At 39.3% G+C, this 19,345-nt stretch overlaps 1 protein-coding gene across 1 annotated transcript in view; it reads right to left on the bottom strand.

Moving 5' to 3' along the window:
- Window positions 1-19,345, bottom strand: part of COL25A1 (collagen type XXV alpha 1 chain) — a 435,346-nt gene that overhangs the window by 67,299 nt on the left and 348,702 nt on the right. The window contains exons 13-15 of the mRNA XM_070611755.1: window positions 10,429-10,482; window positions 7,782-7,808; window positions 5,399-5,443 (exon numbers count right to left, since the gene is read on the bottom strand). Of these exons, the coding sequence (XP_070467856.1) occupies window positions 5,399-5,443; window positions 7,782-7,808; window positions 10,429-10,482 (126 nt within the window). The remainder of the gene's footprint in view (window positions 1-5,398; window positions 5,444-7,781; window positions 7,809-10,428; window positions 10,483-19,345) is intronic.

Below are 19,345 nucleotides of genomic sequence, written 5' to 3'. Positions count from 1 at the left end.
TACCCCTTCACCAACCAACCTAGACACATACCCCTCACACGCACATCTTTCCGCACAGCATCATGCCCTGCTGTCCTGCACAGCTCGCTTCGTAATTACACGACTATGTTTTCTGCCTATTCTTTGTCTGTCTTCATTTGACACTCAGCCACATGTGGAAGATTCAGTGTCTCTTTTTAATCAGTGCCTCGTCCATAGTACATGTTTGATACATACATGGTGAATGAATAAATAAATCTCAAAAAGAATGTTCTAAGCAGGTTGGCAGTCAAGGATCAAAATGAAAAAACCTTTGGGAAGGAAAAAAAGGTTAGGAAGGAGAAGGAAATAATAAATCAGCTTGTTGAGGAAACTGATATATATGTGAGGTTCTTTGACATCTGTGCTATTAACCCAAGGAAAAAGTAAAACATAACAAAATGTAAAGAAGAAAAGGACCTCAAATACTGTCTTATTGTAAAAGGATACTGGTTTCTCTTCCCAACTATTAACATCCAATTGAGTTCTGAATGGGAAGTGAAACAAATGTGGCTAATAAAATAATACTTATTCCTATTTCTATTCAATCAAGTCTGAAAGGCATCAGCACCGATGAATCAGGTCTGCAATATTTTGCACAATAAGACCTTTGCATCCACAAAAACAGCTTTGACTTTGTGCAGTCCCTTCTTCCATCTCATTTATACCTCACAGACTCCCAGGGAATAGGGTAGATAGTACTACTTTCATTTAACAGATGAGGAAACTGAGGCAAGCAGAGGCTAAGTGATTTTTGGACTTCCTACATTCTGTTGCCGTGTTCTTTTTTATTAGAATAAGAAAAGAATTCTTGGTTTATTTCATTTTGACAACAGGGCATAAAGAGTGTAGCAAACGTAAATAAAAGGGAGGGACTTATATTAACTGTAGTTTAAAAACTTTTTTTTCAGTGTTTTAATAGAAAGTGGCAGATAACCCACTGATGGGAACAAGGACTAGATTTAGTTCTCACAGGAAGTAAATGGACAGAAAAGGACAGCTTCCTGAAAGGCTGATTTATTCGTGGAAATTGCAGCAGTTTCATTTGATGGGCAGCTATGAGTGATATTTTAATTCTCTTTAAAAATTAGAACTGTGAACTCTCATGGAATTTTTATAACTTTTCAGTGGCAAGGCAACTGCTGGAAGACACTCACGAGTTAAACATTTTAAAGGATAATGGTGCCAGTAGTGGAAATAAAACAGTCAGTGTTTTAATCCTCACTCCTCTCAGTGAAAACGAATACAGGATTAAAGTAGGAAAAAGCCCAACTGTGTCTTAAGTATACTCCCAGCTTCATGAGTCAGTTGGTTTGGAAACAAAATTTTCCAAACCATAAGTCATTAACGGGAAGATACTTTGAGGAGATACTTAAGATAAACGAATTTGACCTGACTATTGATTATTCAAGCACAGAGAGTATCCGTTTTCTGTCATGATTGTTTTCAAACACAACACTTGGAGTATAATTATATGTATGTGTTAATAAAGTCTATGAGGATAAATGAAGCGAATGTGGTGGCATTTCTATCCTTCATTAATTCACTCAAGAAATATTTACTGAGCAACAGGGATGTGCCAGCCATATTCTGGATGCAGGGATGTTAGGAGCTGGGGAGACAACTGTGAACAACGTAGGTACAAATCCTGCTCTTGTCCTGTGCTTGTGATAATCACTTACTAATATATGTTTACAAAAACACTATTGATTGAAAGCATAAAAGATACTTTCTTTTTCTTTCTTTCCCTTAAAAGAATATGAAATAGAAAGAAACTGTCATGTTTGAGAAATTCTGTGTCACTGTACATACACAGAAGACAAGACAAGCAAATGCACGTTACAAGAAAAAGTTCTACCTTTCAATGAAAATAAACAGCAGTTGAAAGTAAAACAAGTTTTAAGAAGATTATTCATTCAGTAATTATTTACTATCTTCCACCTATGTGCCAGGAGCCTGGATTGCTGTTGGGAACAGAATTGTGAGGCATCATATAGTTTTTATTTATTTGCTTTTTCTTTTCCAGTGAGCTGGATGTCCAATTAAACAAGGAACCACAATAAACTGTGATGAGGGTTATGAAAGGATCATAAAGGGCGCTGTGGGAGCACGCAGTATGTAGCCTAACCAATCCAGAGGAGACTGAAAGGCTGCCCCAGGGAAATGACTTATAATTCAGGTTCCAACGGACTGCAGAATAGATTAGAAGTGGAGAGGTGGGGCTGGACAGAGAGCAAGACGGTTCTGAACTCAGGGATCATATGTGCTAAGTTAGAGAAGGCCCTGCATTGATTGGGGTGGGAGTGAAATAGGCCTTCACATGTGATTTTAAGAATAGAAGACAATTTGGTCGGTGTCATCAAATATGGGTGTTGCTTCTAAAAAGGCTCACAGGATGCAAATCAATGATGCTATCTATGTAGGTGTAAAGTAAGAAGGCAGCATATTTGTAGGAATGAGACTAGGGGAGCAAAAAAGATGAAGAGACGGACAGGTGATACAAGAAAGTGAAGCTTCTTAACTGACAGATAAAATTGTGAATAACGCAGTGGCGTGAGCAAACCATTTGACGCGCTGCACAAACACCTACTTTCAATGGGGGTAAGCAGATAAGAAATCCACTTCTACATTTGTCAGTGGGATTAACACTCCAAAGAGCAGAACACAGCCTCTCCTTAGTCACTCCACACACAACTGAACTCAGTCTTTCGAGGTCGTTCTTCAATCTCGCTACACCGTGGCTGCTGGCAGAGCAAGCCCGGCCTAGTGGTTTCCACAGCTCCACAGCATTTCCAGATGACCAGTCTGGAAAGGCTTAGATTGCTTTACCATCCAAAGGCACTGAGTCGGATCAAAAAGGAAGAAAAATCCTACTAAAGTGAATCAGTCAATGACGTAATTTACTACATTAATGGCAGAAAAGAAGCAGTTTTTGACTTTACATCTCAAACTTGGTAAACGATGAATGAGTTTCACATAGTGAACCCAAAGGCCAAGAGAAGCATATTTCCAACATGCTGGAAACAAGTTATACGACAGAAGCAGGAAGTGTTTAAAAACACATCAAAAATTATATTCCAATTACAGCATTGTTGGGGATGAAAGCTAGAGGTCAGATTACATATTATACATTACAGATTCCTATTTACAGTCCCCTGTTTAGACCGACTGAAAGTTTATAGAAATGGTACCCATTTTAATGAAGCGTTTCTTGTACTTAATTTCAGTTGACTAATAAAACTTTCTGATAAAAAAGAAAAATAACCAATCTAGCTGATTCTAATTTCCATATAGTAAGAAAGCTAACATTTACCGAGAAATTTACTATGTGTGAGTCAGTATGGCAAGTGATTTGCATTAACATAAAAAATAAGAATAGTATTCCTTTGAGATGAACTTTGTCTTTTCAAAGAAAAAAGGTGCCTTACTACTGGAAAATTAAATTTAAAAAATGGGTGATTAAAGAAACAATTATTGGCCTATATTAAAAAAATGAAGCTTTAAAAGTACATCTTCTAAAGCATAAAATTCTACATGAATTCACATAGGCATAGTTCAGACTTGGCATACATTTTTTTCACTTGAAGAAACTGCTCTCTCTTGAGAAGATTTCCTTTCTTTAAGCAGAGGTTGGCAACTGCGGCCCGAGGGCCAAATCCAGCTGGCCACCTGTTTTTGTGTGGCCCATGAGCTAACAATGGTTTCTACATTTTTAAATGGTTAAAAAAAATCAAAAGAACAATAATATTTCATGACACGTGAAAATTACATGAAATTACAATTTCAGTGTCCAGAAATAAAGTTTTACTGGAACACAGCCACACTCGTTTATGTTCATGTTGTCTATGGTTGCTGTCATGCTACAACCACAGAGGTGAATAGTTGTGACACAGACCATATGGCCCACAAAACCTAAAATATTTACTTCCGGCCCTTTACAGGAAAAGTTTGCTGACCTCTGCTTCTAAGCAGAAACCAGAAAGTTAAATATAACATCCAGGTTTATGTCTCTGGGGTTTGAAATGTTGACTTCTAGAAGAATTGAGGTATATGCTTGGTCTCCTTAGTATTAAGCATATTCATGCCATATTTGATTGCAGCACGATACTTAAATTTGACAGATAAATAAAATGGGTTTACAGCAGTGTTCTCCACTAGGGGTGATTTTGTTCCCCAGGGGAACCTCTGGCACTGTCTAGAGACAGGTTTAGCTGTTACAACTCGGGGATGCTACAGGTATCTAGTGGCCAGAGGCCAGGAATGATGCTAAACCTCTGACAGCCTCCACGAGAAGAATTATCTGATCCAAAATGTCAACAGTGCTGAGGTTGAAAAACTCTGGTCTACAAGAAACTGAGTTTCTACATGAAACTAATTTCTAGACTATTCTTCCAATGCAAACACAACTGCTACTTGGTGACATTAATTTATTCCTATTACTCATGCCATATTTATATTAATATTTATAAGAAAGAGAAAGATAAATTTTTCTTTATTTTATGGGTATGTTTTTATGACTAACCACTATCCATCTGTACTATAATAATTTTCAAAGTGGAATATTCTTATTCTCAACTATAAGCCTAAATGGATAATTGTTTTTGTCATCACTCAATTCTGTAGTTTGATTTAAATTAAAATCAGACTGAATATTCTATTTTCAGTTTCTTAAAAGATCTTTTTCTTAATTCTTAACATATAGTACAAGTGAAGTCAATATCCTTCCTATGTCAGAGATGTCTGTGAAGCTTGAATCCATCAAAAGCTATGATAGACTGGGTGCGTAGGAACGCAGGAAGATGAGCCACAAGACCACTGCAATGTAAGTGGTTTAAATGGTTTAAAAGATGAAAAACAAAATGACAATACAAAGGCTGACAAAATACCCATATTAAGCAGATTTCAAGTTGAGGGAAATTTTCAAGACTGCATTACAGGCTCTAATCAAGCGACATTCACTTATCACTAAACTTTTAAATCTCTGATCCTCTGCAACGTTCTCTCCTAAAATTGGGACAAACGGAATCACTTTAGGAACTCTATTTTTATATTTCTGTATAAGAAGGGTGTGTCCCATTTACACATGAGTGTTTTTGATCCTTGAACGCCACATTACTGGAAACCTAGCTACACATTTTCTAGAATTTGTGACCTACCACTTTACTTTTAAAATATTTAAAATTGTAGCTAGGAGCTTGTGAAATAATCACCTCTTATAAATTAAATACTTAAATGTGATCTAATCTTGTAGAATTATTTCTGATTTTGTCATATTAAGCTACTGCCAGTCACTTACCTCTCTCAAAATCTCCCATTTCCACACACATGAAATATATTTCTTGCTTATAAACACGCTCTTTCATATTTCACAACACCGTACCTTTTCGCCTGTGTCACCTTTGGGGCCATTCTCTCCAGCATCTCCCTAAGAGAGGAAAAGGCAGTACACGTAAAATACATTGGTGACATTAAGCAAAGAGTCGTTTTCATTAGTTTTAAACACTACATATTAAAATCTGTTGTAAACGTTCTACGAAGCTAATGTAGTTTTACATGACCAGCTGCCTGATATCAATTGGTCTGAATAAATTTTATTACAATGAACACGGTTAAAGAGTTTTAAATGACTCCATGACATTAACAGAAAGCAGTGATTTCTTGGACTCCTAACAGCGTCCTCTGGCGCTGAAACCTCGTTAACTCTACCCCTTTTCCCTCTGCTCAAAGCTTTGCTGTAACAAAGACTTCCTCCTGACCTTTCCCCCAATATGCCATGTGCTTACACCTCTGGGTCCTTCCTCTTGCCATTTCTGCCACCGGGACAGCTGCCCTCTCCTTGCCCTCGGTCTGCAACAATCTTACTGTGTCTTCAAGCTCAGCTCAAATCTCCAGGGCCTCGAAGTGCCTGACGCAGCCCTCAAAACCTGTGCCCTGAATACTGATTTACCTGGGCCTACATGTTTTGCATTTGTGAAATAAATGCTTTATATTTTATTAGAAACTCCTTTTTTTTAAAAATCAGAGTAAAATAAATTGGGGAGTTTATGCTTCCTTAGTTATTTTTGAGACTTCCAATGCCTACTCTCTCACTGACATCTCCTTCCTACCCACAAAGCAACGCATCAGAAAGAAGTCATTCAGTTATTAGCCACGCTTTGCTTCCTTCAATTCTGAATTCCTTAAGTTAAGTCTTACAGCAAGTTATGGTGGAAACGTCACGGACTTTGGAGCCAGAGAGACTGAGCCTGGCTCCAGCACCTACTGGGCAAATGAAATTCTCTTTGCATCACGTTTCTTGTGTGCAATGTAAGGGCAAGAACACTTTATGGGGTTGTAAGAAATAAACAATATACTGTGTGTGAAGCAACTAGGACAGGATCCGACACACCATCAGCTGTCAATGACGGCCGTTAGCAAGAACAACGCATTATTGTTCAGATATGCCGTAAGCTGCAATGCCCTTCTGTCTTGCTTCATAAGAGGTCACTTATCTATCATTTAAAAATTTCCTTAAAATAAGACATAGACTATTGACAATTTCCATGGGAGAAGGAGCGGTGGTGAGGGAAGGAGATGTTCACTTTTTTTCTCTGCATTCTCTTTTCTTGTTTCAAATAAGCATGAAGCTAACCTGGCCAGGCATCTGTCTATGGGGATGCAAACACCACAACAGGCAGGCGCCTGAGCCACTTCATCTGAGGAATCCTGGACGGGTGCTGGCACCGCTCCTTTCCCTCCTTAATTTCTACACAAAAGAATCATCTGATGACTAATTCATTTCAAGTTAATTACCATGAACTGGTTGGATGCCAAATAAATGTACTGATAATCTGTTATGAGGGATCTTTCATAGGCAGCCTATTAGCATACTTTAAAAAAGTGCTTGAAAATCCCTTTACTAAAAAACAAACAAACAAAACAAACTTCCTTACTAGGAAAACTGGCTCAGAATGGTCATGAAGTGAAGGGTTTGACTGAGCCATTTTGCTCAGTTCTTCCCTGTAAGTAAACGTCCTTTTTCTTTTTGTTTTACAGTGTCAAAAAATACAGTTACATTCAAGAAGCTTGCGGATCTTTAGATGCACTTCTTTGGGAATTGGTGGTGATAATATTGATTTGTCAGAAAGACCGTGTCACGTATGAAGAGCATCACACGGTATCTTGGTAGTTGCCTATGCGGACAGCACACTTCTCAAACACGATGAAAGGAAACAGCATGAGAAACAGGAAAATGAGCACCGCAGCGGGCACTGAGGGTCCCAATAATTAGCACCTGCTCGGAAGTAGTAAGGAAGGACATCTGAGCAAATTTAACACATGGCACTCTGCTTCGCCTTTTGTTTCTCTTTTCGATTTTTATGGGAATTCTGTGTATTTGCTGCAGGTGAACATCTGTACTCCTTTAACCCAACAACCTGAGAAGCAGCAGAGAGCAATGTGGATGCTTAGAGAAGTACCGGAGAGGCATGAGCAAGTAGGGGACAGAAATTTTGTGAGCCTAGGGGTTTTTAAAAGCCATTTAAAAGCCTGATACAGAATGTTTAAATTTGCTCCCTTTCCCTTCATTTCTTTAAATCTTTTATACTCAAACTTCTCTCCATATGTAAGAATTACACTATTTTCTCCTTCCACTAATTAACAGTTTGAAAAGAACAATTGTCATTGTATCTATCTATATTTATCTATCCATATATATATATATATAGTTCAGTTTGGTAGCTTTTCGCGGGAAAAAAGACAAATACAGGCAGAATTATTCTTACCTTTTCTCCTTGTTCTCCAGGTTCTCCCTGGTCAAAAGAACAAAGATTGAGTGATATTAAATTATAAAACACCTAATTAAGCAAACAAAATCAGATGTTTAACTAGACACTTCCTATTTTGGGCCATATATAGTGGCTATATGAAAGCAAACAGTAAGATGAGTTCCTGGAGAATTGGATATGGATATGAATATCAAATGTAATCTTAATTCTTTGTTTTCAGAAGACTAAAGAAAGATATTGGAGATTATCCCCAGAAACTGGCTTTGGAGGCACTAAGGAGAACAACATGGTGGCGAGTCAACATCTCAGCCTACGACTTTTTACTCTGCCCCAAGTCAGAATCCATAAGGAAGGCTAGCACATTCTTCCACGAAGCCTTTTATTCAAAGCAGCGCCTGGCGTGTGGGTTTTTTCAGGAGTCCCAAGTCCCAGTGTAGCTCCCCAGCCCATCTTCCCCTAACGTGACCATAAACACAGTTCTGAACTTGGACCTTTGCACACTGTCGTGAACTCTCTTCAACCTGCTGGTAACCAGCATGTTCCAAATCAGGTGTATTTTAGGAGGCACTGGCAGCTTCAGGAAAGACACCAGAAAAGAGCAGAATCCAAGTGAGTTTAAGAGAGATGTCTTTACTCAAAGTGATGACCAGGACAGTACGAGGACTAAAACGCAAAATTGTGCTCTGAAGAGAGTCTCATTTTCACTTTACCAGGAAGAGACAGGGGGTCGGGGGCAGAGGGGGAGAGTTCTAAAGCAAATCATCCACATTATGATAATATTCCTCTTAAGAAAAGCTTGACTTATTTCACTCAGCAGAATACCCTCAAGGACCATCGATGTTGTCACAAATGGCCAGATTTCATCATTTCTTATGGCTGAGTAGTAGTCCATTGTGTATATATACCACATCATCTTTATCCATTTGTCCCTTGATGGGCACCTAGGTTGCTCCCAAGCCTTGGCTATTGTGTATAATGCTGTAATGAACATAGGGGTGCGTGTATCTTTATGCCTTCGCATTTTCAAGTTCTTTGGATAAATACCCAGCAGTGGGATAGCTGGATCATATGGTAGATCTATTCTTAATTTTCTGAGGATACTCCATACTGCTTTCCATAGTGGCTGCACCAGTTTGCACTCCCACCAGCAGTGTATGAGGGTTCCTTGAGGGTATTATGCTGAATGAAATAAGTCAGAGGGAGAAAGTCAAGTACCGCATGATCTCACTCATAAGTAGAAGATAAAAACAATGAAAAACACATGCATAGCAATGGAGATTGGATTGGTAGTTACCACTTGGGAAGGTGGGGTAGGGCAAAAGGGGTGACTAGGCTCACATGTGAGGGGATAGACTATAATTAGTTTTTGGGTGGTGAACATGATGTAACCTACACAGAATTCAAACTATATTATGAAGTACATCTGAAAGCTATATGTTGTAATCCAATGTTACTGCAATTAAAAAATAAAATAAAATAAAAATAAAAAAAAGAAAAGCTTGAGTAAATATTGCCATAAGATGAAACTGCTTTAAAAACGATTTTTAAAGTGGTTATTGTTTTTTAAAATTATAACCCACTCCAGAAGCCAGTTTGAAAGCAACACTCCTCATTCCCTGAAACTCGGCCTGACCCTTTGGCTTTCTGAATTTCTGGCCACCTTTCACTGCTCAGCATCCATCCGGGTGGTCGCTAGGCAACGGAAGAACAGCACTGAGAACGTGCATTAAGCATTAACTCCCATCCTTGGGTTTTTTTGCATGGAGCTAGAGTGAGAAGAAGGCAGGAGAATGGCTGTGGTCCCAGAAGGACCATTTTCTTTCCGCTCCTGCAGGACAAAGGACAGGTCTATAAATTTTACGTCTGTCCTAGGAGCCTGTCAATAGCAACGTGATCTGTAAAATCAGCTGACAGGCATCTGTGGGCACGGATACACACCAGCACAGCTGACGGGATTAGACATCAGTTTTATACTTCAAGGGATGTTCACTCATCAAAGGATTTGGGATTTGTCTGCCTGTTTGGTTGAAATGAAACTGTCACCAATCTTTTTATATTTAACAGATTCGTTTGTTCTTCAAGTAACAAAGAAAACTTGTAATCCAAAAAAACTCCTCATTACATTTTTTCTCTATTTAGTAATTCAGATTATATTCATTTTTAAATTTTAAACATCTTTATTCTGCTCTTAATTTAATTTGTTGGTTATGTTGTGTAAGTGCTGGAGATGGCCAAATTTTGAGGAAATGCCACAGTGGCATTGTGAACATCATCTTTAGTAAGCCTTGTAAATAATGCACAAATTTTAGGCGGTATGGACACAACCTGTGTTTTAATATGGTTATTAAGTGGTAAAAAGACAATGGTAATATTTGAAACATAGACTTTCTCCTGTTATTTAAGTATCTCAGAATAAAAATTTTAAACAATCATATCCTATTTGTTTTTCTGCATTTTTAATGCTAATGAGAATCACAAACATAATTTATTCATTAATCACAAAGTCCTATACTATAGCATATTATACTACTGACCAAAAACTCCATCCAAGTCAAACCAGTGGGACACAAAAAAATTGTAATAGCTTACAATTTCATGAAAACTCATGTGTCAAATGATTCTGCTTGGTTTTATTCGCACTCACCTTTGGCCCCGGTATTCCATTCTGTCCTACTGCTCCAGGCAACCCGGGCTCACCCTCAAAATAAAAAACAGATACTACTCAATAAAATAGACAAAATCTACACATTACGTAGATCATTAGAGGACATAACCATCAAATAATGCTCTAGAGGTAGCTAGAAAATAAGTGACTACTAGTATAAACACAAGTTAGATTGTGTGGTCCAGAATTCTATGTGCTAGGGACTAAGGACATGACAGGGTTAATTTCCTTTGTTCAGCCTTTTCTCCATTAGGAAAACTGAAGCAGGGGCTGGCCCCATGGCCAAGTGGTTAAGTTCTTGCGCCCTGGGCACAAGAACCTTGGCAGCCCAGGGTTTTGTCAGTTCAGATCCTGGACACGGACCTAGCACTGCTCACCAGGCCATGCTGAGGCGGCGTCCCACATAGCAGAGCTAGAAGGACCTACAACTAGAATATACAACTATGTACTGGGGGGCTTCAGGGAGAAGAAGAAGAAGAAGAAAAGAAGATTGGCAACAGATGTTAGCTCAGGTGCCAGTCTTAAAAATAAAAGGAAAGCTGAAGCAATTTACCAATGGAAATGAATGTCTAGCATGGTGCTAGGTACATTGCAGGCATCAAATCAACATTTGTGGAATGCAGAAAATACACCCGAAAATCTAAGACTCTCTTAATGGAGAACTTTTAAGTGATCCATTAGCTCAGGAAAATAAATACTAAATGATTGTATTTATCAGTCTTAATCAAATGATCATTTCCAAATCTAAATCTTGAAGAACACACGCATCTTTGAAGACCTACTTAATTCATTTAGACACATTCGATGCTAAAGTAAAAATGGCTTGGATCTCTTTTTCCAGTTTTACTGTAAAAATAATCAGAATAAACATTCAGACTTGTGGTTCTTACTGTCACATTGAGTGACAGACATTTGGGGAAAAGATGATGGCTATTAGGCTAGAAAAGTTTCCCATTTCAGAAAGATGATGATGTATACCAGTCTTTCTAGACTCTTCACTAGCAATTGTTTTCCAAGGAGGATAACTTCGTTGAAGTACTCAGAAGCAAAGAAAGAAAGTGCATGGCGACTGCAGTTAACAAGACTGTCCTGTATATTTGAAAGTTGGCAAAAGAAGAGATGTTAGATGTTCTCAGCACAAGGTAAAGAGAAATTATAGCTATGTGAGGTGATGCATGTTAATTAGACTTACTGTGGTAATCATTTCACAATATACACATATATCAAATCATTAAGTTATACACCTGAAAGTAATACAATGTTATATGTCAATTATATCTCAATAAAACGGGGAAAAAAAAAGAAAGATGCTCTGGTTCTCAATGCTTCCACGTGGCTCAGACTTATACCAACCAGAATTTCTTTTTCATGTAAAAACATTCCCAAAGCCATTATCCTGTGCTTCAACTACTGGACAGCTTTCTTCTTTCCACTGAGGGTAAAACAGTTGCTCCTTACTTGATTTTTTAAAAAAAATAGACTTTATTTTTTAGAGCAGTCTTAGGTTCACAGCAAACTTAGTGCCGGCCTGGTAGCACAGCAGTTAAGTGCACATGTTCCGCTTTGGTGGCCCTGGGTTCGCCAGTTCGGATCCCGGGTGCAGACATGGCACCGCTTGGCACGCCATGCTTTGGTAGGTGTCCCACATATAAAGTAGAGGAAGATGGGCATGGATGTTAGCTTAGGACCAGTCTTCCTCAGAAAAAGGAGGATGATTGGCAGCAGATGTTAGCTCAGGTCTAGTCTTCCTCAAAAGACAAAAAAGAAGGTTTTCTAAGTTACCTGGAGGGCAGGAACTGTGCCATTTTTATATTTGTGCTCGCAGCTTCAAAAACATGTGCATTAGTAATAACGGCAACATTTCTTAGGTGCCAGGACCTCTGCATTCATTAACTCACTTGATTCTCATACATTTCTGTGAGGTAAGTACTATCTTTATCTCTATGGAATAGATGAAAAAACAAGAGCATAGAGAGGTAAAGTGATTTTATCAAAGCCATTCAGATTTACACAACTCTAGCTGATATTTGACCTCTCATGATCTGCCTTAAGAGGTTGTGCTTCTAACACTATGATGCATTGCTGAATGAATGGATGCATCTAGAAACTGGGGGAGAAAGCCGATGATGAATATTTCTATCCTCATTATCATTCGGTTTACACTCCCTGTTTATAAACGACTTTCCAGAATGTATAGAAATCTGAATTAAATATAACTTATATAAAAATGATTTTTTGTACACCCACCAGATAAACTAAGAATTGTGAAGCTTATGGGGTCTACATAGAAGAGGAAAAAATATTTTACTATTATACTGGACTGTTATAAGTGCTAAAGTCTTAACCTCCTGGAAGAAATTCTGCTTCCTATACAAAGTTGCACTACAATCATAACTCTTACACTTTCTTTGGTAAAATGGCAAAAATGTTGACTTAGAATAATGATGGCCATTATAGGAAAATTTTGATATGCCATTTGTACACAACGAAGGGTAAGAACTTGGAAACAGAATACACTCTGAAAGAGGACTATCATTTCCTCTGCACCCAGAAAAAGAGCTATTGAGTCTGCTTTCTTCAAAGACTCTACAACAGGACGCACTAATGTCATCACTCATGGTCTAATGCAAACAAGAGATGCTGCCAGGGAACAATACAAACTCTGTTTAGACTTTCAAAGAATAACCATGGTAGCCAGAAGAATAATAAAAAAAATGGTTAAGCCCCTGGAACCGGACAAAATACATGCTGAGATTTTGAAGCAAAGAAGAGAAACGTTGCTCAGGTATCTGCTTAACATCCGCTTTAATATATGAACTTCGAGGGACTAAACTTGATCTCTATTCTTCGATTTTATATATTGTTAAAATACTCTTTTAACACAAAAGGATACCAAGAAAATTGCACCCATAATCCCATCCCTCTATAATAATTGTTTCACCTTGTCCTGTTTCCTTCTAGTCTTTTTTATTTATGCTTGCATATCTTCAAGAAATTGTTAGCTTATAGCTTGACATTCTGATTTTTTATTATTTTATACCACACATTTCTTTCCCACAGTCTTCTTGACTGTCTTGTGAATAGTTTATCATCTTTCAAAGTCAGGTGGGGTCATCCGTTTAATCTGTGCGAATTGTTGAATACTTAGGTTGTTTCCCGTTTTCGCTATTAAAGATAAACTAAAATAAACACCTTTGTAAATATTTCTAAATTGCTTTCCAAAAGTGTCCTGAGTCTTATCTGCTCTTATAGGTACCCCCTCTGTGTTACGTTTTCACTTTATCAGCATTGGATACACAATTCAACTACTTTTGTGGCTATTTTAATAAGCACAGACAAGAGTTTACTGTTGCTCAGTTTTCCATTTATCACTTGTAAGGTTAAATATTTTTTCATGTGTTTATAATTTAAAATAGGTATCTCACAAAATTTTAAAGCTAAAAAGTGAATAAAGCTGTTTCCTGAATGAATCAAGGGAGGATGAAGAAAGGGAAAAATGACTCATAGAGTTTCACCTTTCTAATAAGTTACATCAAGAAAAACACATTCAAACTTAGATTAGGAGGCTATGGAGCATTCTGTTAGAGTACAAACTTAGTTTCCTAGATTGCGTGAAAGGAAAGCTACAGATGAAATGCTGTACAACTCTGAGCACTCAGGCCAAGCTCTGGCGTTCTGGAAGGCACTAATTCATTCAACTAACACTTAGCAAAAATTTACTATATGTCCTACTCTGGGCTGAGTGTTTCAGGGATATCAAGAGGAAACAGACATGACAGGCACCTGTGCCTAAAAAGCCTATTTTTGAGTAATAAAAAAAAGACACGTACATAAATAATTTAAGAGGACATCTAACTGACATCATGGAACTTCTGTGTGGGTGTGAGGAAGATTGCCGCTGAGCTAACATCTGTGCCAATCTCCCTCTACTTTATGTAGGATGCTGCCACAGCGTGGCTTGACCAGGGGTGCCAGGTCTGTGCCCGGGATCCAAACCTGTGAACCCAGGGCCACGGGAGCAGAGCGCACGAACTTAACCACTATGCCACTGGGCCAGCCCTGATGGAACTTTTTTTTGAGCCAAGTTTTCTTACACTTCATGAAGTAAAAACGCATAATAAATAGAAATCAAAGGAAATCTTAATGAAGAATGAACCACATGTCATATAAGGTATTAATATTTTTTGGTATATGAGGACAAAGTATTATTATCATGAGGCCTCTTCAAATAAAGTTACAATGATATTCTATTAAGATCTAATGTAGTACAAATATACATGTACAGAAAAACACATCAGAAAAGTACAGACAAAAACATGGGTATTAGGTTTTGTGTGTGTGTGGAGAGCTGGTCTCCTGTTTGTTGGATAATCTATGCATCTATTTCAGAATGCACCTCATATGCACAAGTACGGAGGGCATTCCAAAGACAGTGATGAAAACAACAGCAGAAATCTTACCTGCAGAGAGAGGGGTGGGGTTTTCCCTCCTATACTTTAGATTCTAAGGCTATTTCCAGTGCATTACTCCCAAACGACAATTTGCATATTTAAGCTAAAAATAAGTTGGACTGACTTTTAAGAAGGATGGCTTGCTGCTTGCTTGCTTGCTTTTAAAACCAAATACTCTTTAGAACTCTAATGTAAAACATAACTCAAGGCTTTTACAATTATTTCAGTTACTGCTATTCAGAGGCAACTTGAAAGAATGCTTAAAGATAGAAAGGAATGTGGTTTTCTTATGAAATTGAGTGCTAAAGGGAAATAGGTCATTTAGCAGTAATATTGCTTGCCATCACTTCAGTCACAACTGTTTTCCATTCTGGAAACAGGAATTTAAAATGAGTTATAGCTTTCAGTTTTTAGCATAATATAATTTCACATTCACCTTGCCAAAATAGATTTGTTTCCTTTAAGTACTACATTTTTGCAGAGAACTCATCCAAACAGAAGCGAAAATAACTACAAGGAACATGGACCAGCAGTGGACGGAAAGAGCGATATTGAATATAACATGGCATCAGTCTTACAGTTGCTCTCCTATCTCTGGAGTTGATGGTGTTGGTGTGCATGTGGAACAAAATAAAGACTAAAAATAGGCAGTGTTGGTCACTGATGGCTCTCTAAGAAACTGGGTGGTCTGGGCCTTGCTTCCTGATGGCAGAAGGTGAGGTCAGAGAAGCAGGTGTTCTCCCCTTTCACAGACAGTCACGGTGGGGAGGAGGTGTCCTTTTCTATGGCTCAGGGCCACAGAGGCCTTGGTGGCAATTGTGTAAATGGCACTTGGGAGAGGAGGACCCTTTGAAAGCAGTGAGGCCCCCAACAGGGAGTTCCAGATAGAACTGCTGGGGGCAGAGCCAGGAAGATGCAGCTCTGTTCTCCATTCATATTTGTTCTCTCTCTAGTTTAGGTTAGTTTAGTTTTCCACACTAGCCCCTAATGGCAAATAAGTGTGAACATGAACTTGTGTGAAGGCAGGCGGTACAAAATGACCAACATATTTGACCTGGAAATTTATAGAAATGTAGCATTTTATGACACAATCATAAAGAATCGTAACCCCAACCTTCCTGTGTTATTAATGCTCTAGATAAATCCTTGTCTCTCTGGACTCCTGCACACTTCTGTGAACCCCCAGTTTAAGAAGTTTGACTTCAGGGAGATTCAGTTTACACCAATAATATCACAGTTTTAGCTCTGCTATCTTTTCAATGAGTTTGTGTGGTTGGCTGGCTGAACTATACATCTTGGAAATAGTTTTTTCTACATGTGTTATCTACACATATTTGAAATTGAAAATACCACCCATTCATATACTGCAGATGTCAATCATTGCATTCAAAAAGAAGCAAAATCTTTGGTGACATGATGGTTAAAACACACACATTTAGAAATGTACAACCTGGTACTAAATAGCACAAAGGAGAAGGACAAGTTTGAATCAAAGACCGAAAATTGAGCCACAGCCATAACGAAATCAGAGTAGTCCACATTAGGTTTTTACACTGAGTAAATACATCAAATAACCATAAAATTGGTAATTTACTTGCTGTTGGCTATATATGTCGTTTTAAAGATGTCTAGCACCAATGTATTTAGAATCTAAATGGAAAACTGTTTTCAGTTCCGCATTCTTTGATCCAATTTGTTCCCTGGACAATTTTCCCAGTTCTCCTTCAGTCTAGAACCACTGACACCTGTTCCCATGCCACAAAGGCTGTGATGTGGGATAAACCTCGCAAATGAACAGAGTTGAAACCTGTGTTGTTCAAATGGTACCACTGACTACATGTGGCTGCTCAGCACTGGAGATGTGCCTGGTTTTGAGAAGTGATATAAGTGTAAAATACAATTTTGAAGACTTCGTAGGAAAAGAAAAGAATGTAAAATATCTCATTAATGTGAATATTATTAATCTTGAAATATTAATTTATATGATGTTGAAATGATAGTTTTTGATATATTAAGTAAAATACATTATTAAAATTAATACTACCTTTTTTTTAACTTTTTTTAATGTGGCTACTAGAAAATTCAAATTTACATATGTGGCTTGCATTTGGGTCACTCATTATATTTCTACTAAATAGCACTGATTTAAACTATAAGATTCTTTAATTATTAGAAGACACGAGGGATAAAAAGCCTTTAAAAGGAGGGAAGGAGCACAGTCAGTCTTCGGAAGGCAACCCACAGCGAGACTTAAGAATGGAGACACCACAGGGTGGAGTCCAAACCCGCCACAGAACTCCGCCAAGATGGAGGCATGTGTATTGGGGGGAGAGCGGAGGAAGGCTCTGGAGCAGAGGCTGCTGCAGGGCCAGGGAGGGAAGGGCCTTGTGTGTGACGTGGCACAGCTGCAGTCAGCCTCGCTCAGCCTACGCAGCTGGCCAGGGGTGACTGCCTAACCCATCTCCTTGCCACCCACTGTCCCAACATTCTCCTAAAAACAAGCCAGGCACATGGCTCCTTATCTCAGTTCTCTCAGGCATCCCACGGCACTCAGAATAAGGGCTGAACCCTCACAAAGGCATCCTATGTGGTCTGGCGTCTGCCGCTTCTGAGGTCTCACCTTCGGCTGCTTCCCTCTCACTCACTCCAGCCACATTACCCCTTTGTTTCAAGATGCTAACCAGGAGCCGGCCCAGGGCCTCTGCACTTGGGGTTCTCTCGTGGACCACCTTCCCTCAGATGGCCAGGGATTTACTCTCTCACCTCCTCTGGCCTGGGCTCAAATGTCCCCTTACTCTATGGTTGCCCTGGAACTCCAGCCCCACAGCACACCCACCACCACAGCACCCACTCTACCACCCCACCACCCACGCCACCACACTGCCTTCCTATACCCATTATCTTACTTTATTTTCTCTATTGCACTAATTACCACCTAAGATATAATTTTTTGTTTCTTTTCTTTCTCTCCCACTAGGATTGCCAGATTTGGGAAATAAAAATATAGGACACCTAACTAAATTTTAATTTCAGACAAACAACAAGTAATTTTTAGTTACATATATCCCAAATATTGAATGGGACACAGTCATATTAAAAATTATGGGTTGTTTATCTGAAATGCAAATCTAATTGGGCATCCTCTATTTTATTTGGCAACCCTTTTCCCACCCCACCCCCTCACTACCACTAGAATATGAACTTTGTCTATTTTGTCTATTACTCTTTCCACAGTGCCTAGAGACTGTCCCGTACACGTAATAATTGTTCAGGAAAGAACGAGTACGAGAGGCAAACCCATTACAGCCACAGGAAGACAGGAAGCTCTTAGAGCTTTCTCTACTGGGAAACTGGAAAAGACCCATAACTATGGTGGTGGGAGATGGCTCTTTGTCTCAGCTACCGCAGGGCCCCGAGAAAAAGATGGGAGAGATGTTAACCCAGCAGTGACAGCTCCAAGTCAGGCTCAGGTCCACCTGACACATGACGACTGAAGAACAGAGGAGCACGGAGTCAGAGTGAAGGGCGGGATGAGTGTGGGGAGAAGCCCTGGGAAGGCAGGCTGCCAGGAACCCCTCCAGGACCCTGCCAGGGGAGCGTGGCTGCCTGGTGGACTAAAGGCCCCGACAATTCCAGCTGTGGGTATGGAGACTGGGCCATTATCAATAGTTCCATGTATTCAGTTGTTTCGCCTCTTCTGTCTCTCCTTCCTCACCCCCCACCCACCACCTTCAGGTGGAAGGCAAGTAGTGGGGGGAAAACGCTGGTTATATAAATTATCACGTCCTCCAAAGGTCCCCAAAGACCCTTTCAGACTGCACACAAGAGTCATCATTTACCTCATGAACTCACTCTAACATCTGCTTCCCCTAAGCAGAAGCACTCACAAAACAGTGAAATACTTTTAGTTGAAAGGAACTAAGCAGGTCATTCTTGACAGACGAAGAAACTCATTCAGAGCGGGGAGGTATTTTCCAGAGGCAAACAGACGTGAGGTTAGAACCCAGGCCTTCCGACCCTCCATCTTGGGCTCCTTCTATCTGAGCAACTTGTGTCTCAATAACTCGTTCATTTCTATGATTTTTTTTTCTCCTTGATTTTAGCATAAAGTAGGAAAGTGGCCTAAGGGAGCCTCCAGTCTAATCCCAGGCTTTCCACTTCTGGTCCTTGTGACACAGAGCAAACTGTGGAGCTTCTCTGGGCTCAGCTTTTACTCTACGTGGTGTGAGCGGGTAGATTAAGTGATTGCTTTCTCCCAGCTCTACAGGATTAAGATTTAGTTTTATTATTATTATTTGTTGTTATTGGACTAAAGATGTCACAGGAGGCTGCTTGCTCTTCAGACATCTGATTAAACCTGGCTCAGTCCCAGTTTCACAGGTCGTGGAAGTCCAAGACCCGCTCACTGGGCTCCCCTGCTCGAATTATTGCATCCGTACGTGTCA

This window comes from Equus przewalskii, chromosome 2, assembly GCF_037783145.1.
Source record: "Equus przewalskii isolate Varuska chromosome 2, EquPr2, whole genome shotgun sequence".
In the NCBI taxonomy this organism is placed as follows: Eukaryota; Metazoa; Chordata; class Mammalia; order Perissodactyla; family Equidae; genus Equus; species Equus przewalskii.
Note: the sequence above shows the minus strand (reverse complement) of the source record. Positions and strands in the feature narration are given on the sequence as shown.